Genomic DNA, 12,825 nt, shown 5'->3' on the forward strand with positions numbered 1-12,825 from the left:
GCTCTGAGCGGGGATCGCCTTGATGGCAGTGAGTTTTGAGTGTTTCCCTTTGGCAAACGGCTGCTCTGCGCCTCCTGTGAGCCAGGCGCTGTGCTGGGGGCTGGGCATGCAACAGTGCGTGAAGCGGCTCAGACCCTCCGGTCCTCGGGTGCTGAGATGGGACAGGGAACCAGCCATGAACGGATGGATAAGGAAGATCATTCCAGCGTGTGAGAAGTATGGTGCGGTCCACGAGATGCAGTTGAGGGATGGACAGGCATGCCAGGCGCCCTGGTCAGTGTGTTGTTCAGGGTGAAGGCCTGTCTGTCAGGCACCATGGAGCCATTTTCAGCTCATCACGGGCGACCCTGTGTATCACAGCACAAAACATTGCCCCGGTCCCGCGCCAGCCTCACAGTCGTCCCTGCGCTTGCTTGAGACCCTCCTCGCAGCCACTGCCAGTCCATCTCATGGAAGGCCCTTTATTTTTTTGCTGCTCCTTTACCAACCAGCATGTCCTCTTCCTGGGCCTGGACACTCCTGATAAGCAAGATACAGGTGGGGGCGGGAAAAGTGAAGCGTGACCTTGGCCAGGGTGGCTCTCAAAGGCCTCTCTGGTCACCTGTGGATGGCGGTATGGGTAAGAGTGTGGGGAGGATTCCAGGGCAGGGACCGGCGGGGCAAAGGTCATGCGGTAGACCCATGCAGAGAGCATTTCATGACCATCGAGAAGCCCAGGGTGGCCTGGACGTACCGAGAGTTGAAGCGATGGCTCTATGATCTCTGACAGAGACAGAGACGTGGATACCCATCACTGCTGCTTTCTAACCAAGTCGCCGTGCTTGGATTCTGGTCCCAGCCTCGGTCAATTTCAAATCAAGATAGTATTTTTTTTTCCCATTTTAAATGGAAGAGATGTAAGACTTCCTTAAAGATACAAACGTGTGCTTTTATTTTTGTGTGTGCACGTGCAGGTGAGTGACGGCAAGGATTTGGTGCAGAGGAATTTGGGGTTGGCAGGGGAGAGAGGACGGGAGCCAGCTGCTAAGGGACCTGTGAGTGTGTACTAAGATGGTGTGCACCATGCTAGACAAGGTGTGTCTCCCCCCCCCCCCAAGGTATGCCCAACAGGAGTGGCCCTGAGAGAACCCTGCTGTGAAGTCACTCTGGCTCATAGGACAGAGCAAGACTGCCCCTTGGGGTAACCAAGGCTGTCCCCTGGATAGCGGGTGGTTGGCAAGGCTTTTGTCCCACAGGAGTGGCTGGCAGCCTTGAACTGCCCACCTTTGGGTTGATAGCCCAGCGCTTAACCCCTGCAACACTTAGGGTCTTTCTGAAAAGAGGCAGGGGACTTGGTTTTTTCCCACCGAGCACCGTGTGCTTTTGGGATGTGAGGACAGTTCTTTCCTGCTCTGATTCATTTGTGAGTGAGAGAAAGTGCCAGACGGGCAGGAGGTGGTTATCTCAGCGTGCCGCCCCACCCGCACCCCTTGGGTAGCAGGCACTCTTTGTCAGGCAGGTGGCAGGCCTGAGAGAATGAGCCTGGGGGTTATCAGGAAGCGGATGCCTTGACCTGGCAGACGCCAGTGCCAGGGGGAGCCAGTCTTGGAAAGGATTGTGGGGGCTCAGGGCTATTGGGGCGTAGGCAGGTGCTACTCCGCCCCTGCAGGGGCACCTGGACGCAGAGCTGCCAGGCCCAAGAGTTAGAAATGGAAGGTTTTATACGAAATGCCCTGATTTCATCTTAGTCTTGTAGCTCAACGCTTGCTTATGGTAGGTGTCTATCCAGTCAGGCCAGGAGTTAACCATGTACAGGAGCTAGTCTGTGACGTGTGTGGAAATCTGGGATGTAGACCAGCAAAGGAAATGAAAAGATGATGACGTTTCTCCACGGACTGTCTGAAGCCCCTTGTACAACGTCCTCTATCAGACTGCCCTTTAACCTGCTGTTCGCTGAAAGGTGGTCATTCAACCTGCCCTAACCTCTAAGTCATGATGATGTACCGGTGTAAGCTTTTACCATATACATCTCAGAGGTCTGTTCCACATGATCCATAGATTGGCATCACGGATGCCCAAACAGGCAGCCCTGTGTTCCCCCCTGCTGCCCCGTGCCTCTCTGACATGATCAGTTCAGCCCACTCTGTGAGCTCCTCCCTGGCTCTATTACCCATCACTCAGCTCTGTAGCACAATTCCCCCATCCCACCACCCAGGCTGGTCTTGCGGTACAGACATTAGCATCCTGCAGCCCCATTTACATCACATTGGGTGTCTGTGGTGAGTAGGGATTTGAGCCACTTTGTCATCCCCTCTTCATTCTCAGAGCTACATATGGGGTAGGGGGAGGTTACCAACCAAACTCATGCTAATTTAGTGGATGTCAACTTATAGTGACCCTATAGGGCAGGGTAGAACTGCCCCTGTGGGTTTCAATGCTGTAACTCTTTATGGGAGTAGAAAGCTTCCTCTCTCTCTCTCAGATAGGCTGGTGGTTTCGAACTGCTGACCAGGCAGTTAGCAAGCCAACTCATAACCACTAATGCCACCAGGGTTCCTCAGTATGGTGAAAGGCAGGTTGAACTCAGCAGGGATTAAGTGGGGAGAACCAGCCCGACAGAAGAGACAGACTGCTGACTCCTCCTAGAGGAGCTAGTGGAGGTTCCTGTGCACTGATGGGGAAAAAGGGGTCCTCATTAGACAGACAGGCACTTGGGACCCTGCCAGCACCAGGATAAGAAAAGTGAGTTACAGAGATTGGGGCTCCTTCTCCAGGAGAGACATTGGGCGTGTCAGGGAGAGCTGTGGGGTGTATGTGAAGTGCAGAGAGCAGCATGGCTTTTAAGAAAACAAGCAAACAGACAAACCCCAATACACTACCTTCTACCCAACACCAACCCATAGCGACCGCACCGGACCAAGGCGAACTGCCCCACAGGGTTTCCAAAGGCTGAGGACCTCATTGTTCTCCTTCAGAGCACCTGGTGGGTTCAAACCGGCAACCTTTCAGTTCGTAGCTGAGCGCTTTGCTGCTGCACCATCAGGCTGTCTTGTTAGAACATTGCCGTGAGCTGCTGTTGAGGGGCTCCCGGCTCGTGGCGTGCTGTGCACAGTGGGACATGACCATGACATGCCACTCGTTCTGGGGCACCAGGACCACAGTTTCGAGGGACAGTCCGGTCAGCCTGGCATCATGTAGTCCGTAAAGGCCATGTTCTTCCTCCCACGTGGAATCTGGAAAGCTGCTCAGCAGCTCTGGGAGGTGCACATAACTGCTTTGGCCCTGAGACCAGAGCTAGGTGGTGCCTGGCTGCCACTTCCAATTGCTCTGAAAAGGATCACCTGAGAAGGTTCTGGGTAGAGTGGGAGAAAATAAGTGGGACAAAATAAAAGATTATTAAAAAAAAAAGACCAGCTTTACTGGTTGGATAGAGACTGGTAGCACCCAAGACCATGGCCCTCACTCATCCTCCAGGTCTATAACTGAACTCAACCCCATGGCTCAGTTTTCAGCCAAAGAGCAGACAGGTCTCCAAGGGGCGCAGTAACACTAGGGAGGTATGAACAGCTAAGAATAACCCACCCACGTTTGGAGGTCAAGGAGGCAGCCTTTGCCCAAGGACGAAATTCAGAATGGTTCCGAGACAAGCAATGGAGCAATGAAACCTGGGTGGGGTTGAGCTAGGGGCGTGGCATTAAGGGGATCGCAATGCGAGGGATGAAGCAAAATGCTTCTGGGTTGTGGACTGTACCACTGACCACGTGGTCTGTGAACCTATGCACTCAATCCACAGCCAACAGTTCACAAAAACAAAATGCAAAACATCCTTTCACATGACTTCAAAGTCAGCCATCAAACCTCGTAGCCCAAAGGGTTCAGCTACATTTTTTTTTTTAGGGATAACAATTTGTTAATTAAAAATTTTTCATTAAAAGTTTTATTATTAAAAAAAAAGTTTTATTATTTAAGCATTTTCACATAGCATGTAATTTAATAGCTCGATTATAACAAGGGTTGTGCGATCACCACCACAATCAATTCCAGAATATTTTCTTCTTCTCATACTTGTTAGCTTCCAATTTTTCCTCCCATGCACCTAGGTCATTATTAATCGGTGACAGACTTTATAGCTTTACCTGTGAATTTCATATACAGAAAGTCATGCAAAAACCAAACAGGCAACAAACCAACCAAACAGCAACAAGACAAAACAGAAACCTCAATTGGAAAGAAAGCAGAAATGGTAAATGCTGCAACAACTTTAAAATGGGTTCAAATGGATGCCAAACGGTGTTACATTTTAACATAACTTGGAAACAGTACAGCCGCAGCAGCAGCGCTCCTTAGAGGCAAGGCTTTGTCTTATCTACTTTGGACATGTGGTCAGGAGAGACCAGTCCCTGGACAAGGACCTAGAGGGGCAGCGAAGGAGAAGGTCCTCAAAGAGACAAATTGACCCCGTGGCTGCAGCAATGGGCGTAGGCATAGGAATTACTGGAGGATGGTGAAGGACGGGGCAGATTCATAGCATAAGGTTGCTTTGGGTCAGAACTGACTGGGTGGCATCTGGCAGCAACGTCCTGTGCCGTAGTCATCTTTACAATGACCTCCAGCTGTCTAGGCGATTCACATCCCCGGACACATCAGAGGGGCTTCGGTGGAGACTTAATCCATCTGGGGGTTCTGCATAGGGATTTTGGGCTTCCACTCCAATCCGTTGCCTTCTGCAAAGCAGGTTTTTAGAATGTGAGCTCTGATACCATTCCCTCCTTCAGATTTGGATTTCCTTATTTACAATCCTGGGATCACACAGGCTGGTGTGCTGCTTCCGTGTGGACTTAGTTGACGCCTCACTTAGGTGGCTGCTGGTTTTATGACAAGCTTTCAGGACCCAGAGGCTATTATTTCTGATAGCCAGGCTCCGTCTGGCTTCTTCACTACACTTTGCTACAGCACCATCTTTTCAGTGATCCTTTCTTGAGGGTGAGCATGGAGTAGGTTGGCTGCACTTTTAATAGGTTGACTTTCCTGGGCCAGTTTCCTCATCTGTATTTTAGCAGGATCTTGTCCACCTCCTGGCTTACTGGGAGGGTCAGTGAATACCTAAAATGTTTCTGGGACATGCCCAACATTCTCATTTTAATTTTCAAACTCTGGCACTAGTGACCTTGTTTATGGGGAGGGTCAAGTTTTCTTTTTTTTTTTTTTATGAGCTTGGTCCTTGGCATTAATGTGTTAGTGGGAGGAATTCCTAGGAGATAAGAGAGATCTTCTGTATGATAGTTTGAAGACCAAACAAGAGATCAGGATTTTCTTGTCAGGTGAGTTCTGACGGTTGTCAGCTCCCATGTGAACACCACCCCAACCAAGATGTGGGGCACATTCCCTCCCCCCAACTAAGTTCCCTGGTGCCTCTTTCCTGTCACCCCGAGCCTCAGTGGCAACTGTTCCTCTGACTTCTCTTACCCAGGTGCTAGATGTGCATCAGTTCTGCAAGTCGGCTTTTGACGTGTTACAGATAGTGGCCCTGGAGATGGCCGGTGATGTGGATGGAACATTGCTCAGTCTTGCGCTATCTCCCTGGTTGTCGGTCCCTTGTCAATTGTTGTGCAGTGCTAGAAGATGCGCTACAGTGTCTTCAAGCATGGAGGCAGATACCATTCTGTTAAGATCCGTAGGATCTTCACTGGCTAATTTCTAGAAGGTAATCGCCAGGCCTTTCTTCCTAGCCTGTCTTAGTTTGGAAGCTGTGTGGAACCCTATTCACCATGGGGTTGACCTGCTGGTATGTGAAACATCAGGGGCATAGCTTCCAGCATCCCAGTAACACAGGAGCCACACCCCAGAACTACACCCTGACTGATAGATGGTGGACGTTTGAAGGACAACTTTTAAAAATACTTAATTAACACCTTCAGAAACGCTTGTGTGTTCCCGGCCACCTAGGATTTCTTTCCCAGCTCAGCCAAGGTGACCAGTCCTTGAAGCTTCTTTCTGAGTATCTGGATATTAGGAATCGCCTGCATTGGAAGTCCCTGTTTCCTTCTGCTGTGCACAGGCTCCCTGCATGTCAGAACCGACCTGACCACACCTAGCAGCACATTGGAAGGTTGGAATTTATTTATTTATGGGCTGCGTTTGCACCTCTTTGTAAACCTTCCCGCCTCAGGCTTGGAGGGCCCCCAGGCTTGCTGGGAGAGGCCAGGCCATAACTCACAGAGACTGGAGGCAGGGTTCAGTACAGCACAGGGCTTCCAGGGCCTGTCTTGGTGTGAGCACCCGCTTTTTATGAACGCCCATGGGATTTAGCCGGGTCTAAGTAGAGAGAAAGAAAAGACAGTATTTGCAAAAACAAGCCAAACTCCTGACAGAAGGACAAGCATCAGCTTTGGGGGGGTCCCCTTCCGGAAGGACGCTCCCTCTGCCTTCCTCTGAGCTCTGGCTTTGTCTTCAAGGCCCGTTTTCCTTTGGCTGAGGTCTTAGTGACCGCTGTGGGGGACTTGAACGAGCGGAATCTGTCCCCTCACAGGTCAGGAGGCTCCAAGTTCTAATTCAGGGAAGCCTTTCTCTCGGTGGGCTCCAGAGGAAGGCTCTTGTCTCTTCTGAGCTCTGTCCCTGGTCTGTGGTCCCGCGGCACAGTATCTCTCTTCCCTGCCCCCCCTCCCCCTCCCATCCCCCTTGCTTGTTTAATGTCTTCTATTATTTCCAAAGACACGGACTCAAGCGACTCCCTACCTGCACATATTTTGGGGACCCCTCCAGCCTAGGTGTCGTGGTGGTAGAGGTCATGCATGGTTCTGCTAATTGAAAGGTCAGCAGTTCAAACCACCGGCTGCTTCCCAGGAGAAAGATAAAGCTATTACAGTCTCGGGAACCCACCAGGGAGGGCAGTTCTACCCTGTCCTGTAGGGTCGCTATGAGTCGAAGTCAACTGGATGGCAGCGAGTTTGGTTTTTCAGGTTTGTCCAGACGAGGTATGTCCTTTACTTGTGGTTGGTTGGAAGCAGGATGGCCCTTTGAGTGGCAAGCTGTACGGGCCTTGGGTGATGTAGTGGTTCCGGGTTGGGCAGCTAACTGGGAGGTCAGCAGTTCGAAACTACCAGCTGTTCCAAGGGAGAAAGATGAGGCTGTCTGCTACATCGTTACAGTCTCTGAAACCCACAGGGCCATTATGAGTCGGAGTCCCCTCGATGGCAGTGAGTTTAAGAGTGAGTGAGTGTACCCGGTGGAGTTGTCGGCTAAGCGTTGACTGCTAACGTCAGGGCCAAGGTCCAAACCCACCATCTGTTCCCATAAAGGTTTACGCAGCCTCAGAAACTTGATCCAGGGTCTCTGGGAGTCAGATTCAATGCGATGGCAGTAGGTGTGCGTGCCCTGGGCACAAGGTCACTGGTGGCTCACTGGTAGAATTCTTAGCTTCAGTGTGGGAGCCCCCGGCTTGGTTCCAACCAGCACCCCTCCTGCTGGGCCATGTGGTCAGTCAGCGGAGGCCTGCAGATTCTTGTACATGGCTGTGATGCAGACATGGTTTCAGGCTCTTCCAGACTATAAGGTGCACTAGGAAGGCCTGGTGATCGATCGACTTCTGAAAACCAGCCAACAAAACCCCGTGGATCCCACTGGATTTGAGACACAGTGGTTGGGATGGCTCAGGACTGGGCAGTATGTGGGTTGCCGTGAGTCCGAGGCTGGCAGACACAGCTAAGGTTGTGTTCTAGACGCATAGTCAATTAAAGGCTACCCAGCAGTTTGCAGGGCTCCTAGTCCGCGCTTATAGAAGCGGTGTTGTTACATTGTATCTTCCAACAGGCAGACTCTCTGTCTCCCTGTCTGTGAGCTGTCTTTGATGGCCCCCTCCGTGTTCCCCCTAGACTCGGAGTGATGTGGCAGGTAGGAGCAAGGGCCCCAGAGCTGGATTTCCTGGTTTTAAGTTCCTGCTGGTCACTCACTAGCTTATGCTCTTGGGCAAGATGACCTCCCCGCTCTGTGACTCAGTTTCCTCCTCTCTAACACAGGGGCCCCAGGGACAGCAGTATCTCTCACAGGGCGGTCTGAGGTCACGGTAAATGGGGTGCAAAGCCGACAGCCTGGAGCTGGACATTCCTGACCTCCTCTGGCTTCCCTATTGCCATGTGGCTGGATACTCTGATACCCTCTGTGGCTCCCACACCTCTCTACATCAGTGCTCGGCTCCTTAATCGGTTGTAACAGGCACACCGGACTCGCAGCCAACATCGGAATTAAGGAAGTTCCTGAGTGCGCACTAAGTCAGGATCAGTAAACACTAAGGAGACAGTGCTTGGTCTGCTCAGCCAGAAGCCAAGTCTCCCTCTCTCTGGTTCTTAGCTTCTTAGCCACGTGGTAGCCAAGTCTCTCACCGATTCTCAGCCTCTCAGCCACATGATCTCTTGACCTTTGCCTCTGTTGGCCTGGAAGCCAGCCCGCCTGTCCCTCTGTTCCACCCCACCGTCGTCTCTCGGGCCAGAGGGGGAGAAATTCCCAATAGTCTCTGTGCCGCAGTCTCTGGCACATCTGGTTTTGGCGGCCTCCACCGCTGCAGACCGAGATCTTGGATTTGTTCTTCTGAGGTCCTGGGGGTAGGGGGGTGGGGGTGGGGGGTTCCCTCTCTGTTGCTGCTTCAAAGAGGGGTGTGGTAATGAAAATGGACCAATCCTCTCTATTAGCCTTACACGCGCCCTATTTGCATAGTCCTACACAGTAGCAGTAATTTCATTGGAGCTACAGAGACTTGAATAGAAGAGCCATTATGAAATTTCTCCACTCCAAGGTGCATATGGCCTTGGACCCATCAGCGTCAGCTAGCTTTCCCCCCACCCCCACCCCTTTCTGGGGAGAGGGTGTGTGGGTGGCTGGTCTCTGTATTCTACAGTTTTAGTACTTACAGATCCTGTGGTGGTTCTTATAGTCGGTGGTTTTACTCTGTGTGTGTGTGTGTGTGTGTGTGTGAGAACACCAGTCGTTTCGGGTTCAGGTCCCCACGTGCATGAGAGTGGAACCCTATTCCATGGGGTTGTCCCCACAGATTCTTCTGAACAAGACAGCCCGGCCTTTCTTCTGTGGTTCTTCTGGGTGGACTTGAACCTCCGACCTTTTGGTTAGTGGCAGAGAGCATAACTGTTTGTCCTGCACAGAGACGCCATGTTATTATTGTTAGTAGGAATGTCCTAATTAGCAGTGATGTTATATTATTGTAGGGTGTCTCCCCCCGACTGACTGGCTCTGAAGGGCTAAGCCCTCTCGCCTCTCTCTGCAGGGCTTCGTGCTGGCTGTCACCATCATCCGAGAGGCGGTGGAGGAGATCCGATGCTACCTCAGGGACAAGGAAGTCAACTCCCAGGTCTACAGCCGGCTCACAGCCAGAGGTCAGCCACCCAGGGCCGGGTAACTCCATCATGGGTGGCACTGAGGGTCAAGGGAGCTGAGTGCAAAGCTCAGGTCTGTGGGTGGGTGGGTGGGGGTGTGGTTGCCTTGTGCCCCAGCCGGGTGGACTCAGGCTGGGCCATCCTCTCTGAGTGGTCCTGTCAGCCAGTCCCACATCATGGGCCTGAGTGAAAGGCGGGCATTTGGCCTGGGCTGTCCCTGGTGGGTGTTCTGAGTTGCAGCTGGGGCTACTCCCATTCCTGGGCTGAGCTGCGGGAGGCAGGTGGGTGCCCCTCCATCTGTGAAAGGGTCCCTCCAATGGTGGGTGTTTCTGGGCATCGGAGCGCGGATATTCTCAGCTTTGATCATGCGGGGGTGAAGCGTGTAAAGCCAGGCTCTACATGAGAGTTGGAAATGGCAGCGGATCTGAGTAAAGAGAGCCTCACTTTAAAGGGGCCTCATAAGTCTTAGAAGTGGAATGGTGGTGTGGGCGGGGTCGGATCTGTTAGGTAGCCGAATAGAGGGGGTTGTCCCTCCATATGCCTGAAGACCCCTTAGAGGAGGGTGGAAGGAAATCAAGCGAGCCTTAGCAGCCGTAAAGACTAACAGGGCATGCTCCAATTCAGGTGGGCCGCATTCCTGGGCGGCCCAAACTAGGCCCAGGTGGGCTTATTTCAGCCAATGGGGTCAACCTTCTACCTCACCTCCCCAGGTTTAACTACCTTAGTGGCAGGACCACTGCCCCCTTTTTTATTTCCGCCTTTTGCCCTCTCCTCTTGACCTTGCTCCTGAGCCTGCTCCTCTGTGCCGTGGGCTCTCTGGCCTCAGGCCGCCATGCTGGGTGAGCAGTCCCACAAGGTTGCCTGTGTTCATGGTGAGCCCCAGCGCGGCGTACTCGCATTTTGGCACGTTTCCCGGCAATAGCGTGTACTCTTCTGAGACTGTAAAACCTGAAATTTTCTTTTTTTTTTTTTGAACCTGAGATTTTTCTATCCTTTATAAAAACCCACCCACATGGATCACAAACCAGCCTTCGGTGTGAATTCTTTATCGTGGGAAGCCAAGAACGGAGTATTAAGCTCCCCCCCACCCCCCCCCAAGAACTCTAACAGATCCACAGCACTGAGAAATAACCAGGGCACAAAAAGAACCCTAGGGCCCCTGGCAGGTGCCCGCTGACCATGGTGGTACCGACAGCCCACCCGAACACATCCTCCGAGGGGCAGCCAGTGCTGGTTCCGACCGGCTGCACCGTCCTCACGAAGGGTAGGCCGAGGGACCAGAAAACCACTGCCTCAAGCTGGCTCAGCTGACCAGGAAGGGAGGTCAATAGAAAAAGCCCCTAAAAGGACAATTCCCCCTGAGGCTCCATCTCTGTTCGGGAGAGGCCCAAGGGCAGTCAAAGCCGTGCCTTGCCTTCAGGGAGTCGGCAGTGTTGAGATGGGACAGTCCATGCCCTGGCTGACGCGAGACCTGGGCAGGTGGGAAACCCCCTCCCCTCGGAGGGGTAGGGCTTCAGCCTCCGGGGTCAGCACCCCTCACCTCCCTGAGGAGGTCTTTTCTTCCAGGGTGCACCTGTGCTCAGGAAAGATGCTATCTGTCACCTCCCCACCCCCCGAAAACCTTGACAGTGTCATAGAATCCTCCCCAGGGAGAATGGAGACGACTCTGTTCTGTTGTCTTGCCTTTGAGTTGATATTTGTAGCTTGTGCTCTAGAGAACCTGCAAGCCAGTGGGTCTGCTCTGTGAAGGTTCAGCTACAGTTGCTGGACACCCTGCTCCCCGAGGGGAAGAGAAAGCGTGTCGCAGCCAAGGCAGATGGGGGGGTCATCAGAAGACCCCTCTGGAGGGTGGTGTGTGCATATTTCACCCTCCCCTTAATCAGTGTTCTTACAATGGCTTGGAGAATGCTCGGCAGCTGACAAAGGCCGCATCCGTCCAAGGGAGGGGTGGGCGAGCTCCTCGGAGCTGAAGAGGCGCTGCTTTGCGTTTGGATTCCATTCATTCGCCGCCGACCCTGGGCCCCTTTCATGTGGCGATTACTTTCCCCCTGAAAGGCGTTTCTGCCCTCCCCCGCCGCCCCTCCCTGGCTCTGCTCTGACTTCACTCAGCCCCTGAAAAGATCCTAGGGAGAACTGGCAGATGGCGCGGGCATTAAGAACATGTCTCCCTTTGTGAGCCCTCTTTTGTGGCCTGTGCTCCCCATTGCCGGGACAATGGGCCGGGCCAGGGGAGCGGAGGGGGTGCTGAATATTAACCCGGGCGCTGGCCCGGCAATTTGTCAGCAGCGTCCCACAAAGCAGGGCGGGGCACTCTGCTCTGGAAGGCTCTGGTCAGAGATAGGCTCTGCAGGACAGCCGGGCGCCCAGGCTGACTTCAGAGGGAGGAAGAGAAACACCTAGAGTTTGATTGCCGGGAGCTTTTCTCCAGCCTCTGCGTGTACTCAGCTCAAGAGCAAAATGAAACATCCGTGTGTGTGTGTGTGTGTGTGCGTGTGTGTGCACATAGTCAGGCATAACTGTTCCTTTCTATCAGGTGGATCCCTTAAAATACGTTTTCACCCTTAGGTTTGCCATTCAAAGCAGGACTATCCAGTCCTACTCCACCACCACATCCGGGGGCTATGGTAGTTGCTTGCATTCGGTGGCATTTCCTGATGAAGAACAGCAGTGCTTGCACGGGTAGAATAAAATATATATAGAGAGATTTGTCTGCGATAATCTCACTAGCGAAAACATAGCATAGGTTACGTGTGGGGCTGCTAATCAGAAAGCCAGCAGTTTGAAGCCACCAAGCTCCTCCAGACGGGGCTTTCTGCTCCCATGAACACTTACCGCCTCGGACGCCCACAGGGGCATTTCTGGCCTGTCCTATAGGCTCCCTGTGAGTTGGTGTCCACTTGATGGTGGCAATTTGTTTTGCGTTTGATTGCAGTCCCCCTGGTGCCCCATCATGGATCCCAGTCCCTCCCTGTGCTGTCTCCTGTTACCATGTTCCCAACGCCCTGAACTTTGTCCTGGCCTGTGCTGCCCTGTTGATCGGAGTTGTTCTGATTCCGGGCCACTTCACTTGAGGGAACCCTGGATTGATTTGCGTGTGCCTGGTGTGTCCCCGGGAGGTGGTTTTCAGATTGTCCGTCCGTGCCCTGGGTTCTTGTGAGGGCACTGCCAGCACCTTGGGGGTTTTCACACCAACCAGGTTCTTAAAACTTCCGACTGATTTTGAGGAAAGAAAGTAGTTTGGTTTTGAACAGCTGACCTGGGAGGTCTGGTCATTAGGAACTCACAGTTGGAAGGGAAATGAGTGACCGCTTTTATTTGTTTTAAATAGCTGCTTCTCATAACCTAATTTGCCTTATTCTGTTTGAGATGCATCTACGACAACCGACTGTTGGATTAAACGTGAAAGCAACTGTTATGTCTTCCTAGGAAGCATTTGTTTTAATCGTTTTATTAGGGGCTCATA

The 12,825-nt window shown here is 52.6% G+C and overlaps 1 protein-coding gene across 1 annotated transcript in view; it reads left to right on the top strand.

Moving 5' to 3' along the window:
• The window catches only part of ATP9A (ATPase phospholipid transporting 9A (putative)), a 162,503-nt gene that overhangs the window by 27,881 nt on the left and 121,797 nt on the right, over nucleotides 1-12,825 (top strand). The window contains exon 4 of the mRNA XM_030887051.2: nucleotides 9,254-9,362. Within this exon, the coding sequence (XP_030742911.2) occupies nucleotides 9,254-9,362 (109 nt within the window). The remainder of the gene's footprint in view (nucleotides 1-9,253; nucleotides 9,363-12,825) is intronic.

The sequence above is a fragment of the Echinops telfairi genome, unplaced genomic scaffold, assembly GCF_000313985.2.
Source record: "Echinops telfairi isolate 266 unplaced genomic scaffold, ASM31398v2 ScPeMD7_5592;HRSCAF=6446, whole genome shotgun sequence".
NCBI classification, from domain to species: domain Eukaryota; kingdom Metazoa; phylum Chordata; class Mammalia; order Afrosoricida; family Tenrecidae; genus Echinops; species Echinops telfairi.